This window comes from Macaca thibetana, chromosome 3 (genome assembly GCF_024542745.1).
Source record: "Macaca thibetana thibetana isolate TM-01 chromosome 3, ASM2454274v1, whole genome shotgun sequence".
Classification (NCBI taxonomy): Eukaryota; Metazoa; Chordata; class Mammalia; order Primates; family Cercopithecidae; genus Macaca; species Macaca thibetana.
The window spans coordinates 142300530-142321361 of NC_065580.1; the positions used below are offsets into that span (position 1 = coordinate 142300530).

Here is a 20832-nt window from a genome sequence, read left to right on the forward strand (position 1 = left end):
GCCACACAAGATGTGGGATGGTGAGGGTGGGAGAAGAGCTCAGCCTCAGGCCTACGAAGCCGGAAGTGGGGCAGCCAGGCCTGTGTCCACAAGCCAGCAGGTCCATGACACCAGCTGAGGTCAGACTCAGGGCTCCTAGGGCCACCATTCCACAAGGGGCAATACCCAGGACCCTCTTGGTGGCTGCCTCGTGAAACAGAACACATGTCCTTTTCAGAAACTGATCTCAGCACAGGCACATGTTCTTAATCAACTCCTTACTTCAAAGAGTTTCTCTAGATGCCTTTCTGCAAGTAATCAACCATCATCGACAGAACTTTAATGGTATGAACTGAACGCAGAGGCAAGCATGTCTGGTAACCTGGGAACCCCTGGCATGAGTGACATGTCCTGGAGTTTCAATCTGGTAAGCATAGCTGTTCCCAGCTGCCTCTCCTAAATGCAGCTGGGCACCGAGCTCACATTCTAAATGTAGGGAATAAATGAACCAACTCCCAGCAGACTGCGCAGCACCCATACAGAGGCACACGTGATCTTACTGCACTGATAGCTCCGGTGGCCGTTCTAAAGCGTTTCACTTCCTGGGCAGAATCCACGGACAGGCCTCTCTTAATGGAGGATGAGACAGAATTGACTCCTTCTCCACTGGAATTTGGGTCCATATCTGAATCCGGCTTAAAAACACACAGGCGCTTGGCTTTACTGATTGATTTCTAGGGAGAAGTCGAAGGAAGACAATCGGGGCACCCCCAAGGCTGACACCCCTACCTGCTGGTCCTTGATCCTCTGCAGCTCCCACTTGATGACAACTTCAGACAGGTCCACGGCCAGCCGCCTCTGCTCGATGGTGACACTGGGCGTGAAGCCCAGCCTCTGCATGGCGCTCACCATGTGCTGCACCAAGTGGTGCCGTACCGGGTAGTACACCTGCGGGCGCAGGGCCAGCATCACGCCGGGAACATGGGACCTTGGTCCCAGAGCGCATGCACGTGTGTGCACGTGCACACACACCCCCCCGTGACGTGCCTCTCAGCCCCAACATACACACACAACCCAACCTGATGCTCAAGAATTCGGAATCCTAACCTTACCGAGGAAATTCTCACTGCCTTACGTATGTGTGTTTATCACCCTCCCCCGCCCCAATCACATCTTATTACAATAGTATTCTTCAGTCTTGAAAAATCAAATTCTCTTCAGACAGGAAGCTGAGTCTAATCACATGTATCAAACTTCAGACTTGACAGTGTAAAAGTTTAAGACATACCAAAAAGCAAAGTTCCTCTAAGAGGTGGCTATAAAAGAATTTGCTTTCAACTCAATCCTTTCTCTTCTACCCCAAATCTACAAGAAACATTTACATATAAATAAATCCCACAAAAGGGGTGATTTGGTCATAGAGAAGGAGGTGCCAGCAGCATGAGTAACTTTCCAAGTCAGGTGACGGAAATCTGGAGTCAATGAGGACTATCTCCCACCTTAAGGTGCAAACTCAGCAGCATACAAGGGTTAACTAAGCACAGTATTTATGACAGAAATGTAGCCTTAGATGCAAAGATGCACACACCTGTGACATATTCTCTATATTACAGCAATTTCCATGCTGATAAAGCCATACACACATACACAAACTAATCACATAAACTAATCAATGAACCAGAAGTAACCTTACTAAAAGATGAACCACCTGATTATTGCAGAACAAGACAAGGTGAAGGTTCAGAGCGAATGCCTGAAGATGCATGCCCCGCAGCCCACTGTCCCTCCTACACACCTTGAAGTGTTGCACTATCAGGTGCAGAATGTGGACCAGCTGTGGGACGGTGTGCCCCTCCTCTACGATGATCTTCCGGGTCCAGTGGGTCAGCATCTGGTGCCCGTCCTCCATCCTGGCCGGCACCGCCGGGGTCAGAATGGCCATCGCCTGTCTGACGATCGCTCGAGCTTCCATTGCATGAGCCTTGAGGAGACTATGAAAAACCTAAAACAGGGAAGAGACGCTTATAGAGGATGAGAAGGCAGGCTTTAAAAAACAAGAAGACAAACAATCCCTTGGTATCGAGACATGATACTTTTCCAAAACAATTTTCTAAAAATTTCTTAGGAGTTTCTTATTAGGAAACAACTTAGTTGCTTTCTGTTTCGTTAAGACCAGAATACACTTCGTTAATACCAATGAATACATTCATTCTAGTATTTAAAATGCACCTACTATGCACCCGTGCTGAACTAGGCCAGGGTATGCAGACAGATAAGACCAAGTCCCTGCAGGGATCCCACGTCCCACCTAACCAGCAGCGAGTTAGGGAGGTACACGGCTCATCTCCCTCCGGCTGCGGGATGGGAAATAAAGTAAACAGGGCCAAAAGGAGAGGCGCTGAGAAGCAGCAGCTGTAGTCACTCAAGTTTGAGAGGTGAGGCCCTGATGTGAGGTCATGGGAAAGCAGAGAAGACCAGTCCTGAGGGTGGAGGTGACAGGGTGGGTGTTAGAAGCTGCAGAACCTGCTGGTGCCTGGGCACTGGGGAAGAGCAGAGAAGGTCACAGAGTTCTTGAGTGTTTACCTCTGAGACAACTGGAGGAGGGCAGTGCAGCCCCGAGGCTGGAGTTCTAGCTCAAGGGCTCATGGGAGGGGATGTGAGAGGCCACTGGCTTGATGGGGGTGCAGAGTTCAACAGAGGTTCACAAGAGAAAGATGTCAAGGGAAAGCCATCAAAGATGGTCTCACGGAAGAAAAGAACTATCAGTGATCAAATGCTGCAAGCTCGAGTGGAGTATTACATTTAATTCTCACACAGAGACATTAACCTGCCAAAGGGCACACACCGCGTGAGCGGAAGAAACAACACTCAAACCCGGGGTGCCCGACCTCAGAGTCCAGACCACCGAGGGACTCCAGGAAGAGGTGCTCAACACGAGCTGCACGGCAGCAAGCTCATGAGATACGGATCCAAAGGTACCTATTGTCTCTGGCTAAGAGAAGTGGGCTAGAGCCCCTGAATATTATAACATCTGCCATGGAATGTCAGAGTCAGAAGCTAAAATGCAACGGACAGAGAAGCTTGAGATGGAAAGGGTGGCCTTTCCTTTTAAAAGCAAAGTTGTCGAGGAATGAGAGAGCAGAGCAGGAATGGGGGAGGAAGGGAGAGCGTGGACAGTCACGGGAGGGAGGAACGAGAGAGCAGAGCAGGAACAGGGGAGGAAGGGAGAGCGTGGACAGTCATGGAAGGGAGGAACGAGAGGGCAGAGCAGGAATGGGGGAGGAAGGGAGAGCGTGGACAGTCACAGGAGGGCTCACAGTGTGGGGTGTTTTCCCCACAAATGGTAAAGCACACATAACACGGAATGTACCATCTTACCTAGTTTTGGGTGCACAGCCCAGTGGCGCTTGGCACCTTCACACTGTGTGCAGCCACGAGCCCCACCATCTCCGGAACGTTTGCATCTTCCTAGGCTGAAACTCTGCACCATTCAATACTCACTCCCCACCCCCTCTCCCCGCCCCCCCGCAATCTCCATTCTACTTTGTCTCTCTGAATTCGAGTGCCCTAGGGTCTTCTAAGTGGAATCACAGAGTGTCTATGTTTTCATGGTTTTCATCGGTATTGGGAAAAGACAACAGGAGAGGCTGAGACTGCGCCAGGGAGCCAAGTCACCACGTGGGATTCACGTGGATGTCGGTGGACAGGAGGGGGCTTGCAAAATACCTGCAGGACGATCTTCTTGTGGATGGCGAATTTGGCGATAATGTGCGCCAGGAGCAAGTGTCCGCTGTACTTGCAGGCCGGGTCCACGCAGGCCTTGGAGAGCAGGCAGGGCCAGGCAAAGGTCATGAGGCGGCGCAGCTTGCTGTTGCGGTTCTTGTTGTTGTCGTGGATGTGGTGGGGGGCGTGCTCCACCAGCAGTGTGGCGTACTGCAGCAGGTAGATCCGCAGCGAGTCCAGCATGTCCGCCTGCTTCTCGGGGTCCAGGACCTGTGCAGGGACAGCGGGAAGGACTCATTTCCAGTTGTGAACTGGGTTACTGACTGAGGGTCACACAGCAGGTTTAACCCTTAAAAATACATACATACACACACACACACACACACACAGTATGTAACGTGAAGTTTTACAATGAGGATATCAATAACATCTTATCCATTTTTCTTCATATATATGTGAAAGGAGAAAAAAACCTCAGGACCCCAGTTGGCTCTGCCCAATGGAAAAAATTAAGCTGAAAGCTGAGTCATGCAAGAAACTGGCTCCTTTTGATGCTAAGCAGAGCTACAGATGAAAGGTTAATGATCTCCACAGGTAACGACCCCGTGTTCACCTTATCTTATATAAAGTGCTGGCTTACTAAGCGTGAGATGAACATAGAACTGACTCTTCCCCCACCTGCTCCCCTTCTTTGGCAATGTGTGGATGACCACACCCGCCCCCTTTCCCCTTCAGCCGACTTTCCCCCTTCAAACACTGAAGCCCTCAAAGCCATTTTTAGAGAAAGGCACAAATGTCTCTCCCGGACACATCCTGAACTTTGGCAAAATAAATTTCTAAACTGACTGAGATCCATCTCAGGTACTTTTTGGTTTACATATGGATTAGAAATCCAACAAATTCATTTCAACATTTAAATAGGGTAGGCTTAAGAGTCAGGATGCAGGGGCTGGAGGAGGGTGAGGTGGAAAAGAAGACTTCTTTGATTCAAGGTGATTTAGGACTGAGTTTCTTAATTTCCAAATAGTTGAGATTTTTTTTTCCCGGCCAACTTTTGTCTACTCCTTATTTTTCTGCATGATGATCAGAAAATGTGACCTGGAAAAATGTCTACTTTCAAAAAATTGTTGCAGTTTTGAAAGCATCTGACAGATTTTTTAAGTGTTTCACGGACATAAGAAAAAAAATGTACCTTGTGTGAGGAATATTCTACACGTCTCTATTAAATCAAGTATAATGGCAGCATCATTCAGTTCAACTTAGTATCCTAACCACTGTCTATCTACCAGGTCTTAATAATTCTGAAAAATGGACAGACTGAAGTCTTCCATTATAATCATGTTTTTATCAAGGTCCCTTTTAGCCCCAAGGTCCTCTCTTCCCTAGATGTACTGCTTCTTGGCAGGCCCACACCTGCATCTGTAGCCTCCAGCCTGCCAGCTCCTTTTCTCCTCATCCTGACGTTCAAAATCCCTATAGCAGCAGCATCTGACCCAGGAGACACAGCCTGGAGAAGGTAACAAAGGGGAAGGGGTCCCGTCTGGACTCCATCTCCCTACACTTGCCCAGAATAAGGCAAATATCACTACGGAGACCAAGAATAAACGTTTGGGCTCACTCTGATCCTGGGGATCAGATGTCAACACTGCAGGAAGGAGGCCCGTCTGAAAGGACAAAGACTATGTAAGCTCCAGGAATCTGCCAATGGAAACAACAGTCCCCTCTGCCTTGATCCCAGGACAAAATGGCTAAAACCAGCAATCTGTATTTCTGATGAGGAACACCAACACGCAGCATTCCAACAAACACTCTATGTGAGAATCTCAGGGCAAACACAGCCTCTAACAGTGAAGATCAATACAGTAAGCCTTGGGGAAATAACACAATGCAGGCATTTAATTCCAAAAACCCTCTCTAACACAAACTGTAAAGCGCAGAGATGTTAAAACCGAGCTCAGTTCAGACTGGACTACGGCCACCACAGGGTTTCATTCACTGGACAAGGAGGAGTCACAGCAGCTACTGCAGGCAGTCTCATATGCTCACTGGCTGTTAGGAGAGTCTTTTGCAAAACTGAAGATGAAAACAGAACACAGAAACTCTGTTGACCAGCCAGGGGTTTTCACAAAATAACTGCTATATGAATTTTCATTGAGATCTATTCCATTTCTGATTAGAATCTATTAATGTGGGAAAGTTAATTCATTCCAAAGTAAGGCTGCCTTCAAAAACTCACTAATAAGAATGGTAATGTGATGGTTTGCTATAAACTAACACAATCACGAAAAATGAACGTGTTGGGGGAACAAACTTATTTCAATGAAACCCTCTTAACACACACACACAGACATTCATCCACATGCCAGGTTACTTCTCACGCCCATGCGCATAGTGATACCACCTTGGTAATAAACACACTGGTGATGCTTTCTGGGTTATCTCCTTCTGGATTGGGAGGTCCCAATAGCTGCTCTCCTTCCCCCTTCTCAAAGCTGTACAAGAAAGCAGGATTCAATATATGCTGTAGAACCTACAAAAAACAAAAAAAAAGAAAAAGTTTAAATAAAGAAGGAGAAAAACAAAGCCATGCTGCTTGTTTCTTGAGTAAGACGGGAAGAACAGCCAGTCTCGGCCATACCACACCATCACGTTGGAACTCAACCCAGGGTGAGACTACCAACCTTGACTTCTACACAAAGAACAACTAGAAAGGTAGGTTAAAAACTTGTGGAAAAGAGATGTCAGCCTGCTTTATTCTTTTCACGTCACACAAGCCATTTTCTAAAAATAAGGCAATTAACGAACCACCATTCACCGCTGGGTCACCGCTGCATGAACTTGACGTTCCTCAGCGATGGCACTTTCTCACCTACAGCCCGGCCCACTAATTGTTATTTTTTTCTTGACACAGAGTCTCATTGTGTCACCCACGCTGGGATGCAATGGTGTGATTATAGCTCAGTGCAGCCTCCAACTCCTGAGCTTAAGCAATCCTCCCACCGTGGCCTCCTGAGTACCTGGGATTACAGGCACCTGCCACAGCACCTGGCTCACTCTACTATTTATTCAAGGGAGACACAGCGAAAAAAGAAAAGGGCCTGAGGTTCCCTAGAAAACCAGATTAAATACCCGTAGCCTTCTACAGCATCAGACTGGGACTCACTTTAGCTTTTAATTCATCTCCGAAGTTGGGGTCGTTGAAGTCTACAAAGCGAAAAAACAGGGCACGTTTCTGAGTGATGCTATAATTTTTGGGAATCTCTTCCTCCATATACTCTTTTAAGAATGTCATGTTGCAGAGAAAACGACCAGTAAAGGCTCGGAGCAGCTGGAACAGCAATTCTATATCTCCGTAATTCCTTCTGGAGAGTCAAAAGAAGAAGACAGGTTAACTTACAGCAAACTTCATTAACAACTACACCTCTGACTTGCCTTGAAACAGCTCAGAGACATAGCCCATTCTCTACAACCAATCCGACTGCACGTATCCCATGACCACAGCCTTGTACAGACAAGAAGGAGGCTCCGGCTGAACTTGTGGTCCAGAGCCGGTCCCGCGGAGCAGGGCGGAGGAGGCACCCACTTGCAGTAGTTCAGCAGGCAGTAGGCCAGCAGCTTGGGCTCCTTCCAGTTGGTGGCCGCCATGTTCTCCTTGCGGTGTCTCTCTTGGAAAGTCTCACTCACCCACACACGTCTCAACTGGCTCACCAGAGAGTGCTGGCTGGCCAGCCAGGAGTCATCGTTTTTCACTATGATGCTTATGATCTGTCAAAGAAGAGACAATTAGGGAACTGCATCTCGATTAAACCCCTGGGCGTCGGGGGCCGGAGGAAGGGGCGCTACCTTGATGGCCTGGAACTGGAGGTCCAGGCGCATGGTGCTGGTGCTGGGTGAGCCAGGGCGCACGGCCGTCTGGGCACCCCCCGGCAGCAGCAGGGTGATGAACCTGTTGGGGTTGGCAGCCAGCACATCCCGCAGAGGTCTGGCGTCTTTGTGTTTTAAAAAACTCTGAAAGCAAAACAAATAGAAAAGCCGTTTTACGCTAATCAAACTGATAGAAAGTTAGAGGATATGAATTTTAAATCTTTCTAAACCTTTGAAAAATCTTTCTAAATCTCTCGAAGAAGGCTTACCAAAAAAGCAACACACTCATGCTTTTTAAAAGATGCTTGTTTTTCTTTTTAAAAAGAGAGTCTTGGGTCTGTGGCCCAGGCTGAAGTGCAGTGGTAAAATCATAGCTCACTGCAGCCTCCAACTCCTGAGCTCAAGCAATCCTCCCACCTCAAGCTCTTGAGTAGCTGGGACTACAGGCATGCGCCACCATGCCCCGCTAATTTTCATATTTTTTGTAAAGACAAGGTCTCACTCTGTTGCCCATGCTGGTCTCAGACTCCTGGGCTCAAGTAAACCACCCGCCTCAGTTTCCCAAAGTGCTGGGATTACAGGTGTGGGCCCTTAAAACGTACTTTTAAACAGTAACCATACTTTATGAGTTTATAATCCCAGCAGAGCATTTATTTGCTACCACCACCAAAGTTCTACAAAGAGCGGTTCCTAGACCTGCGCGTTTCACAGACACAACCAAACAGCAATGATGTTTCCAATAGTCAAATGGATCTAAGAAACAAGCAGCCAGGACACCGAACAGTGAAATAAGAACTGAACATGTCAGAGCACAGCAGCTCACACGCATTTGCAGGGACCCCTGACTCTAGCCGCTCACAGCTCTCACCATAAACATTCTGCTCCACTGGGGATCGTTCAGGGTGGCTTCCATCATGAACAGCTCCACGGTCTGCGAGGGGTGCCGAGTCAGGAACTTGATTAGGGGCTCTCGAAACGGACTCCCCGCCTGCAAAACATGTGGGAACGCTGCATTTCACACCTTCCTCTCCTCAGAGTTTGAGGCTCTGTCTACCTAACACAGTCCCTTGTTACTGGAGGGCATGAACACCCACAAGCAAATACTGACATAGAATGTCTTTAAGCTGTTCCATCTGTCCATTGAAAATACAATCAAGTGAGGATGCTACAAGCACCAGAGAGTGGCAGAGCAAGAAGCAGCCTTCAGTGTGGCCCTTACCTCGATCAGCATTGCCCGCTCCGTTTTCATGACAACCTCTAGCAAAGGTTTCACCAGCGTCTGAGGAGCCGCCGGGATCAGATGAAAAAGGTTTATAATTGCTGAGCAAATCTTCATTTCCTGATCAAGAAAACCAGAAATTATAAATAGGTCAATTAATTTTGCAAGCGACAGAGATCAACGTCACTACAGACCCTACCATAGTCTAACTATGTTGGCAAGGCTAGGCAGTGAAGCAAAGGGTTCACATGTAAAAGCCACAACTTACCAGCCTTAGGTTCTAACTGTGCTGTGTCCTAAGGAAACTGACTGCCTGTGGCCTTCAGCGTTCCTGTCCATTGTGCAGGGTGTGGAGGGGCCGACTGTGTACACCTAATGTGATCGTGCTGTTTGCTGTCATGTGTGCTGACGAGTGGTAAAGGTGACCTTACTGGGCTGCCATGCTAGTCCCCCCACAGAAGTGGGGACGATTCCGCCTGGGGCCAGAGCAGCGTGAGGATGCCCTACTTCGCCAAGGTATCACGAGGTCCTCTCAATACACTAAGTTTTAAGGGCATAGACATCTTTTGCCTGCAAAACCTAGCAGAGGCCAGCGTGGTGGCTCGTGCCTGTAATCCCAGCACTGGGAGGCTGAGACGGGTGCATCACCTGTGGTCAGGAGTTCAAGACCAGCCTGGCCAACAAGGCAAAACCCTGTCTACTAAAAATACAAAAAGTAGCCGAGTGTGGTGGCGGGCACCTGTAGTCCCAGCTACTCCAGAGACTGAGGCAGGAGAACTGCTTGAACCTGAGAGGCGGAGATTACAGTGAGCTGAGATCGTGCCACTGCACTCCAGCCTGGGAAACAGAATGAGACCCAGTCTCAAAAACAAAAGAAAAAAGAAAAAACCACACAAACAAACAAAAAAAAAACCCTAGCAAAGTTCTTCAAAAAATACTTAAGTATTGGCCGGGCGCGGTGGCTCACGCCTGTAATCCCAGCACTTTGGGAGGCCGAGACGGGCGGATCACGAGGTCAGGAGATCGAGACCATCCTGGCTAACACGGTGAAACCCCGTCTCTACTAAAAAATACAAAAAACTAGCCGGGCGAGGTGGCGGGCGCCTGTAGTCCCAGCTACTCGGGAGGCTGAGGCAGGAGAATGGCGTGAACCCGGGAGGCGGAGCTTGCAGTGAGCTGAGATCCGGCCACTGCACTCCAGCCTGGGTGACAGAGCGAGACTCCGTCTCAAAAAAAAAAAAAAAACAAAAAAAAAAAAAACTTAAGTATTTACCCTGGAAATTAAATATCAATGTATATAAACAACTGATCCTGGTACTAAGTATTTGTCAACCAGGCCCAAAAATAAAGGTGACGAACTGCTCCACTGAATTAAATCAAAGATGTGTGAAATGCCAAGGGTGCTACACGTTCTACTATCTCACAGCTCGGGGGTGGGCTGCTGTTGCTCCAGCTTTCCCTTCTCACTTTCCAGTTTCGCTCCTGTCATTCAAAGGAATTCTCCACGGCCACAGGGAGGGACACGTTCCAATGTGCCGCACTATGCTGTGTGTGCTGCGATCCTCAGGGTAAGATGGGGATGACAGCACAGGTCAGGAAGGGCCTCACTCCCAGCAGCACCCGAGAGACTTTCGGAATTTCTCTTTACACCAAAGGCAAAGCAGGAGATGGGTACGAAATGAGAAAAATGGGCTCAAGGCCAGCTCCGTGTCCCCTAAAATTCCCTTCCCCAGAATCTGCAAGACTTAGGACAGAGTAAGTTCCATCCTGAAATTATAATGTTCTAAAATGGTACTTTTACAATCCGCTTTTTCATTTTCAAAGCACTGTCACAGAAACCACTTCTTTGGGTCTTTGCAACACTGCTAGGAAGCAGGAGTGACAGATGCCGTCATCCCCATTTTACACAAGACAGAAAGCTCGGGGTGTGTGTGCATGTGTGGTGTGTGCACATGTGTGGTGCATGTGTGGTGTGAGCGCAAATGTGTGAGCACACATCTGGTGTGAGTACACTGGTGTGAGTGCATGTGTGGTGTGTGTGGTGTGAGTGCATTGGTGTGTGTGCACATGTGGTGTGTGCATGTGTGGTGTGTGTGGTGTGAGTGCACTGGTGTGTGTGCACGTGTGGTATGAGTGCACTGTGGTGTGTGCACATGTGTGTGCATGTGTGGTGTGTGTGCGTGCATGTGTGGTGTGTGTGCACTGGTGCGAGTGCATGTGTTGTGTGTGTGCATTGGTGCGAGTACATGCATAGTGTGAGTGCATTGGCGTGTGTGCATGTGGTGTGACTGCATGTGTGGTGTGTGCATATGTGTGTGCGCGTGTGGTGTGAGTACATGTGTGGTGTGAGCGCATCAGTGTGAGCGCACGTATGGTGTGAGCACACGTGGTGTGAGCACACGTGGTGTGAGCGCATGTGTGGTATGAGTGCACTGTTGTGTGTGGTGTGAGTGCATGTGTGGTGTGTGCATGTGTGTTGCATGTACATGTGTGCTGTGAGTGCATGGTGCTGTGAGTGCATGGTGGTGTGTGCATGTAGTATGAGTGCATTGGTGTGTGTGCACATGTGGTATGAGTGCACATATGGTGTGAATGCACGTGTGGTGTGTGTGTACTGGTGCAAGTGCACATGTGTGTGTGCATGTGTGGTGTGAGTGCACTGTGTGTGCATGTGGTGTGAGTGCATGTGTGGTGTGTGCGTGTGTGTTGCATGTGCATGTGTGGTGTGAGTGCACGTGTGCTGCGTGTGCATATGTGATGTGAGTGCATGTGTGTTGTGTGTGCATGTGTGGTGTGAGTGCAGGTGTGATGTGTGTCCATGTGTGGTGTGAGTGCATCAATGTATGTGAACGTGTGCTGTGTGCACATGTGTGAATGCACTGGTGGTGTGAGTGCACGTGTGATGTGAACGCACGTGTGGTGTGAGCACACGTGTGGTCTGAGTGCATGTGTGGTGTGTATGCATGCAAGAGAGAGATGAAGGGGACCAGGTGGGTGAGTGGGACGAGCTGTGAGGGTTTAAATTCAGGGCAGTCAGTAGTGTGAAAGAACATGTAATTCCTCCCACTTCTAGCAGGTACAATATACTCTGTGTGAGTTTCCTCTCAGGAGGTTGCTAGCTATGTGTATTCAGATGGAGGTTATGAACACAAAATCTAATTCAATTTTAAGTATAACTGAGACATTGCAATTCTCACATGAACTTAAGAGTCTTGCTTAAAACGTCCTAATAGAAAACATGCTTGGCATTGGACAGTTCACAGCAATGATACTGATACAACTCTGCCACAGACAGACAATACAGGTCACTGCACTCAAGGGCACAACGCACTCTGTCCAGTACAGAACCACGACACAGCTAACGAGTCACAGCAAAACCAGCAACGACAACAACCCCCTCCTGTAGCTCCGCTCAAGTTCTCACCTCTACCCCTTCCATGGCAGGCTGAACCAAAACAAAAATTACAGCATGAAAAAAGGCAACAGAAAGGTAAAAAGAAAAGAAAAGAAAAGAAAAGGTAAACTGTTCTTCACATTGCAAGTCAGAAACTGACTGTTAATAGGTTGTTCTCACCTCAAACTGACAGAATGGAGACAAGGGACATCTCCCGCACTCGGAAATGCTTTCCTGAGGATGGGGAGGAAAATCATCTTTTTTCTATTTATGTTATTTACATAAAAACTTCCCATATACTCAAACACAGTAAGGGTTATTGGGGTTAACAAGACAGTAAAGACACAAATTATCAGAAAGCACACAGTAATTAACAAATGCTCAACAGCAAAAAGCACACCTTCACCTTCGAGGTCAAAACACAGCCCTTCTGACAGAGAGTGGCTAACAGTGGACTTCTTCCCTACAGCACATTTTCAAAATAGAGCTTCAGGATTCTTGTGAAAGGGGAGAAACTGGAAGACCTTGTTGTATGCAAGCACATTTTTAAAAAGTCTTTCATAGAGTGAACAATTCAAATTTTATATGAAGTGCTAAGATAATAACAAAAACCTCTTTCCCGGCTATAGTCAGAAGAGGTCCAGGTGGTTTAGGCCATGACCACACCCAATGAACAGCTGGGTTATCATGTAAAGTGAAGCACAGTCTTCCTAAAACTGGCTCTGTGTGTGTGTGTGTGTGTGTCTGCGCACGCACTATGCGTGCACACGCAGAGAACAGGCATAACAGGTGGTCATGCATTCTCCCCTGTAAGCTCACGGTTAAAAAGGAAAGCTTCCTAAACAGTGATGGGGCAGAGCTCTGATCACAGGGGTATCCAAAGCCTCAGGGCACTCCAGGCACAGTCGCTCACACCTGTAATCCCAGCACTTTGGGAGGCCAAAGCAGGTGGATCACCTGAGGTCAGGAGTTCAAGACCAGCCTGGCCAACAAAGTGAACCCCAGTCTCTACTAAAAATACAAAAATAAGCCGGATATGGTGGCAGGCACCTGTAATCCCAGCTACTTGGGAGGCTGAGGCAGGAGAATTGCTTGAACCCAGGAGGCAGAGGCTGCAGTGAGCCAAGACTGTGCTATTGCACTCCAGCCTGGGCGACAGAGGCTCCATCTCAAAAAAAAAAAAAAAAAAAAAAAGGCTCGAGGGCAGCTTAGTCAACTGTCTAGCATATCTTCAATGGTAGTGTCTCAACGGAATGACATCTGGGGATGCTACCAAATAGGAACAAACTACTCTCCAAGATTAAAATGTGATCAGAATTCAGGAGCTGAATGGCAGCCTGGCCCCAGGCTTAGGTGATGAAGCCACGGCCATGTTAGTTGTCTCTGGGCCCCCAAACACCATGGCCTCTGAGTTTCAGACAAGCGGCCAACCTCACGGAGCTGGACCCTCCCCGGATGTTCAGGTAATATAATCACAGGATGATAAAAATGTTCCAGGAGGAGCTCAAGGACTTTCCAGTATCCACGACTCCATCCCCTATACAACTGCACCAATTTTTTTTGATATTTATATTGATGAATTTTTTTTGTGATTTATGGATTTTTTTATATGTATGTTTATTAATTGTCCCACCTCCAAATAACCTGCTGTAAACTTTTATGAAATCTTTTATTATTTTTTTAACTAGGCCAAGTTAAGGATTTTATATTAAATCTTTTTGATTCAAATGAGGTTGTTCATCTACCCACTAGGTTTTTTTAAATGTTTATTCTAGAACTGACTGAGTTCCAGAAAAGTAACAGCTTACTATAAAAACAAATATAAAATGTAAAGCAAAAGTACCTAACAGATGAGAGAGGGAGAGCAGCACAGAGACACCTGCACCTCATCCCAGGGGCCTGGGCTCATTAACATACTCTGCTCTCCTCCACGAAGAGTTCCTGATTCTCTTCTGCGTATATAAATAGCAAACCTTCAACAGGATCATGCGTGGCATATCACTTCTTTAAAAAGTTTAAAATCCTGGTTTAGTTTTGCTTACTTGGCTGTTTAGAAGCAGTAGGAAACAAGACTTACATAAACAAAACACCTTGATACACAATGGTCAAAACAAAGCATAATAAAGCCAGAAAAGAAAAATCCAAGTTGGGATGGAACACATCCAGCAAAGGCACACGAGGACAAAAAGCCACGTTAATTATGCCTCTGAAGAACTATGAGGAAGTCCCTAACAGGAACACTGTTGTCAAGTTTCACTGGGGATTATGAAACCCATGGAAAAGGCAATTCCACTGCGAGGACATCAAGTTAAAAACAAAAACTGTAAAAAATAAACATATACAAATAATATTAGATTTAAAAGAGCAGAAAGCATGCATTCTTAAGAGACAAAGTCTTTAATGACCCACATCAGACACTTTAAGATTTAGCTGAAGCAGTTTTCCTTTAAAACCATACAAATGTGCTTTGAAGGGCCAGTCATATAACTGGACAAACAATTGGGGTGGATGACGCAGACCTTGAAAACACACGTGCCGGTATTTATGGGATTCCTTCTTACATTCCCCTGAAGGCTTTAAGTCCTAAAAAATCTCCAGTTGGTTTTATCAGGCAATAATGATTAAACACATTTACCGACCACCCCATGATGGAAAGCGATGGAAACAATAGCTGAGGAACGCACCACCATGTAAACAGCGGCTGCCAAGGACAGGCTAGAAAATCCGCTGTTTAAAGCAGAGCTGGTAAAATTGAAATACTAACATTCAAGCCCCCCAGAATTCTCAACAGAAAAGTCATATTAAAGTGAACCAAAGGGGAGATTTTAAAGAAACATAAAAAGGAATGTTCAGCAATTAAGAGAAAGACAGGCAAAACAGAATACCAATCAAATGTGTTTAACAATTTACAAGGACTATAATCACGTCAAACTAGATTTCTGACCGGCATTTTAATGAAAGCACTGTCCCGGCATTAGCAATGACCCAGCATGGCGGCTGGTGCCCTTCCCAGAAACAAACAAGTCACTCACGTTTCCGTCGCTCCTCTGGCCCCCTTTGTGGGTGATCACCACCACTTCCATCCACTTGCGCAGATGTTGCTGTTGGAAAAACACATCCTGAGACACAACTTCCTCACAGAGGTGCATTCCACTTCCAAAGTATTGCTCTCTGGTGGAAACTCCTATGTAATCATTCATTTCCATCATGTTTAGTGTGAGAACTGCAACGTTTCCATTATTAAAACAGTGCAACCATCTAACTAGTGATGAGAATAATTGGCATTTGTTCATGTTTCAAAATAAAAATGCTAACTTGCTCTGACACAGAAGGAAGCGCCCTGACTCCTGGGTGTTCCAATACCAGGCCCTGCCATTTTACTTTCTGTTAACTTGTTTCCCAGCTGTTCACTGAGTGCTTGGAAGTGTCGGCTCCCACACTGGGTGTTACAGTAGAGACGTGAGCGGCCGACCTCATCCGTGTCCTGATGTCCCTCTCCTTGTGGAGCCCGTGGTCTGATGGGGAAAAAGGTAAACATAAAGGTGCCTACTGTGTGTAGCTACAATTACGGTGTTGTAAGAGGAAGACAGGAACCAGCTCTGATGAGAGAGGAGGGGGTCGGGGTCCTCCTGCTGAGGACAGGACTCGGAAAAGGTAGGAAAGCCAGAAGCAGAGGGGCAGAGAGAAGAGGAGGACAAAGGCCCTGACAGCACAGAAGGAACAGCGGCCACAGCAGCTGGGGAGCAGTGGGCACAATGGGGACCCTAGGGAAGGGGCTGGTGAGATAGATATGGACCCCATTCGGTCAGGGACTGTGCAAATGAGTGCCACAGGGCCGCAATTCCCTCTGCAGAATGAGGGCCATGCTTCAGCAAGGGACTCTGCATTTAAGAGTATGGGAAGAGACCCCCGACTACCCAGGCACCTGGTAGCCAGGCTCCAGCCTCTGTGTCCAGCAAAACCAGACAGACAAATGCCCAGGCTTTAAAGCTAAAACCACAACAAGAGCATTCGGTAACAGTTGCATCTTTAATATCCTGCGTTGTTCAAACCCTCCCTTCAGAACACCGATGTCCTACAGGAAGTTAGCAAGTTGCTTTAAAAAGGTTTCCATGGGCCGGGCGCGGTGGCTCAAGCCTGTAATCCCAGCACTTTGGGAGGCCGAGACGGGCGGATCACGAGGTCAGGAGATCGAGACCATCCTGGCTGACACGGTGAAACCCCGTCTCTACTAAAAAAAATACAAAAACTTAGCCGGGCGAGGTGGCGGGCGCCTGTAGTCCCAGCTACTCGGGAGGCTGAGGCAGGAGAATGGCATAAACCCGGGAGGCGGAGCTTGCAGTGAGCTGAGATCCGGCCAGTGCACTCCAGCCTGGGCGACAGAGCGAGACTCCGTCTCAAAAAAAAAAAAAAAAAAAAAAAAGGGGTTCCATGGTAGAACAGGAACGGGGAACAATGGTTTGGACACCTAAACACTCCTCTCTAAGACAAGCCTTCTCTGAGCCTTTAACGTCCTTACAGTCCATGTCAGACTTGGAGAGGCTGCATTTCCCAACCTTACGTAGCCAACAAACTGGTTTCATGAAACACCGCCATCGTGCAGAGTCAATGTTCTAGGGACCACTGGCATTGAGAAATGCATACAATAATACACATTTCTTCAAAGCACTACAACAACATTCCCTAAAGGATATTAATCACCAGAATAGAAATTCATGAACCCTACTCCTTACCAGAATGGCTCCTTACACAAAAATATAAATGAGAGTAACAGAATTCAAGGGATAGACAACAGCCAGCCACATCACCATTCTTTTTTTCCCAAAGGAATAAAATGACGCTAATGGGTATATAAAATTCATCTTTAGCTTGGTGAGGAAATTATTCAAGCCAACCAACCACATGGCCAGGTGCGGGAGCTCACTCCTGTAATCTCAGCACTTTGGGAGGCGTGCAGATCGATTGAGGCCAGGAGTTTTAGACTAGCCCGGCCAACATGGTGTGATCCTGTCTCTACTAAAAATGCAAAAACTAGCCAGGCATGGTGGCACATGCCCATAATCCCAGCTGCTCAGGAGGCTGAGGTGGGAGGATTGCTTGAACCCGAGGTGGAGGTTGCAGTGAGCTATGATCACGCCACTGCACTCCAGCTTGGGAGAGCAAGACCCTGTCTCGATAAACAAACAGAAAAACCAACTAACCACATAAAAGACTTAATAATCATGTCAAGTAGTTCAATCTTAAGGAAACTGAATACCATATGCAAAAGAATGAAGTTGGACCCTTATCTAATGCTATATACAAGAAAGAACTCAAAATGGGCCAAAGACCTAAATGTAAGAGCTAAAACTCTAAAACTCTTAAAAAAAAGGTCAATTTTCAGGGTTGTTTCCATGAATGCCCACCCTAAAAGTAAGGTGCCTTAGCTCTTAAAATACTGCTGAAGGCTTGAGCTATTAAACTCGAAGGCTTATGAGGGATGACAAGAGCTCCAGCAGTGACTGAACATGGTTCTGAAGAACATGACTAAGTAGGGACCAGTGTGTCCCTTACCACTGCCTCTGGCAGAGCCCAGCAGGCAGGTGTAACTCAGGAAGACCTCCGCCATTAAGCACAAAGGCACCGTCAACGTTAAGTCCAGGCTGGACTCAGTCCAGGTGGGTGCTAGATGAAAACGTCTGGATGGAAACTCCTCCAGCTTGAACCACGCAGAGAGCAGAAAAGGGAGGAAAAAAATTCACCTAAACGAACCATTAACACAAAATCCATGTGATTTATTTTAGGCGGAAAGACCACTGGCCTTGGTCAGAAACTACAGACATTAAGGCAGTTGTCTTCATATTGCACCAAAATAAAATCTTGGTAACAATGTTCACTGAATGATTTCCCAGCTCACAGCAGATTTGAAGGGTTAGACCAGGGATTAAACATAAACAGGCTGGGCCAGGTGCAGTGGTTCACATGAGGTCAGGAGTTCAAGACCAGTTTGGCCAACATGATGAAACCCCATCTCTACTAAAAATACAGGCGTGGTGGCAGGCGCCTGTAATCCCAGCTACTCGGGAGGCTGAGACAGGAGAATCACCTGAGCCCAGGAGGCAGAGGTTCCAGTGAGCCGAGATCACGCCACTGCACTCCAGCCTGGGTGACAGAGTGAGACTCTGTCTCATAAACAAACAAACAAACAAACAGGCCAGGCGCAGTGGCTCACATCCGTAATCCCTGCATTTTGGGAGGTCGAGGCAGGTGAATCACTTGAGGTCAGAAGTTCAAAACCAGCCTGCCCAACACGGTGAAACCCAGTCTGCACTAAAAATAAAAAAATGAGCTGGGTGTGGTGGCGGACGCCTATAATCCCAGTTACTTGGGAGGCTGAGGCAGGAGAATCACTTGAACCCGGGAGGCAGAGGTAGCAATGAGACGAGATTACACCACTGCACTCCAGCCTAAGCAACAGAGCCATACTCTGTCTCAAAAATAAAAATAAACAAATCAAAGCTGCTTCAGGCAAGCATACAAAGGCAGCAAAAAATGACAGATGACTTTTCAAGAGGAAACATACACAAAAGCATTAGGACATTTGGACACATGCACAGAGCTCATGGGCCTCATGTGTGAAAGCACCTCAGCCGTAACACAAGATAGTGTTTACAGGATGTGTTCTGGTTAGGAAGTGATGTAACTTTATATATTTATTTTAGCCACTCTTGTGAATATATGGAATATATGGAAACTGATAGGTATGTATGTCTATTACATGTATTTGGAAGCTTAAGGAGAAAGTCTCCAATTTGGAACATTCACTTCCATATTATACTTCTTCAATTATAATGTATTACTAGGGCACAACTTACAATTTTAGTGTTTGGCTCATTATTCATTATTTAGGTACTTGTAGATATGAAGAAACTAACATATAGATGAGGTAAAAAGCTATGTGTCTTTCATATATATTTCTCTACATTCCGCATGTAAATACAATGTATCTATGCACTGTGATACATTGTATAAACTCCTGTTTATAGCTGGGGGAAAAGTATACCAAAAAGAAAAAAGTAGCTCCAGTATCTTAAAATGTCAGATGGTCAAACGCTACTTAGGAAACATAAACATGAAAAATACATTCATGTTTGCAGTGGTGGATCATGAAATCCTGTTTATTATATATAAATCCATTTACCAGAAGCAAAATTGAATGCAAAAGAAAGCTAATAGATGATATCCTCCATCCACTTACATTTCAATTTTAAACACTGACAAATGGGTTTTTTTCCTGCATAATTATTTCTCTGTTAATTCTAAAAACCCAAAGGACTCTGATGTTCTTACGCAAGACTGTATGAAAGAAGGCACACTTACCTATTTTGTAGGAGTGTATATTAGTAAAAATTTTTTTGGAGAGCAATTTGACAAGGTGCTAAAAGATTAAAATGCATACATTCTTTTGATCTAGAAATTCTACCAGTAGAAATGTACACCACAGATAAACACATGTGAAATTATGAACAAGTTCTTCAGTGCATCTTGGGATATAATGAAAAGGCTGGGAACAATCTAAATGTTCACCATTGAGGCCATGGTTAAATAAATTATGGCAAGTCCATGTCATGAGGTACTATGCAGCCATAAAGCAGAATGGAGTATTTCAGGTACTGATACGAAATGATGGGTGTTAAATGGGAAAAGCAAGGACTGTGTATATATATATTGTACCTCCTTTTATAGGAAAAAATATATATACATACGTCCTCTTCCATATATAAAACATCTCTAAAAGGATACACAACAAAGTCTTAACCCTGGCTGTCTCAGGGAGGGGTCTGGGTAGCTAGAGGACAGGGTTGGGGGGAGGCTTTCTGCAGTATATCCTTTACACTTTTTCAATTTTAAGCCATCTGAATGCATTATTTATTTTATTTTATTTATTTTTTTTTTTGAGGCAGGGTCTTGCTCTGTCACCCAGACTAGGGTGCAGGGATGCCATCTTGGCTCATGCAAACTTCACCTCCCACGCTCTGGCGATCCTCCCACCTCAGCCTCCGAGCCAAGAAGCTGGGACCACAGGCACGTGCCACCAGGCTTGGCTAATTTTTTTTTTTTTTTTTTTGAGATGGAGTTTCACTCGTTGCCCATGCTGGAGTGCAGTGGCACAGTCTTCGCTCACTGCGACCTCTGTCTCCCAGATTCAAGCGATTCTCCTGCCTCAGCCTCCCGAGTAGTCGGGATTACAGATGCGTGCCACCACACCAGGCTAATTTTTGTATTTTTAGTAGAGATGGGTTTCACCATGTTGGCCAGTCTGGTCTCGAACTCCCGACTGCAGGCGATCTACCAACCTCAGCCTCCCAAAGTGCTGGGATTACAGGTGTGGGCCACTGTGCCTAGCTGCATTATTTATTTTTAAATTAATTTAACCTTTTTTAAGTTAATTATAGAGCGTTTAAATGCATTTGGCTTACCATCATCTGATCACAAAATTTATCATTGAAGGAATTTGGGAAGAGCCTCGTGACCGAAGTCAGGCGATTCACAACATTCAGCGTCAAGCTCCGGTAATCTCCCAGCATCATTAGCAAAGGTCGCATATGTGTGTGGATTTGATCGACCTCTATGGTAGCACCTTCTAAAAACTATTAGAAAAGTTGTAAAGAAA

The 20832-nt window shown here is 46.4% G+C and overlaps 1 protein-coding gene across 13 annotated transcripts in view; it reads right to left on the minus strand.

The window, feature by feature from the left end:
* The window catches only part of TRRAP (transformation/transcription domain associated protein), a 137890-nt gene that overhangs the window by 56465 nt on the left and 60593 nt on the right, over positions 1-20832 (minus strand). For 6 of the 13 annotated variants that reach the window (XM_050783920.1, XM_050783921.1, XM_050783924.1 and 3 more), the window contains exons 30-43: positions 20639-20809; positions 15212-15280; positions 12360-12413; positions 12210-12230; positions 8786-8905; positions 8435-8554; positions 7546-7710; positions 7286-7467; positions 6866-7064; positions 6104-6232; positions 3706-3972; positions 1775-1981; positions 769-927; positions 540-674 (exon numbers count right to left, since the gene is read on the minus strand). In XM_050783920.1, coding sequence (XP_050639877.1) covers positions 540-674; positions 769-927; positions 1775-1981; positions 3706-3972; positions 6104-6232; positions 6866-7064; positions 7286-7467; positions 7546-7710; positions 8435-8554; positions 8786-8905; positions 12210-12230; positions 12360-12413; positions 15212-15280; positions 20639-20809 — 1998 coding nt within the window. The remainder of the gene's footprint in view (positions 1-539; positions 675-768; positions 928-1774; positions 1982-3705; positions 3973-6103; positions 6233-6865; positions 7065-7285; positions 7468-7545; positions 7711-8434; positions 8555-8785; positions 8906-12209; positions 12231-12359; positions 12414-15211; positions 15281-20638; positions 20810-20832) is intronic. The other 7 variants (XM_050783930.1, XM_050783928.1, XM_050783929.1 and 4 more) reach the window with 2 other exon arrangements.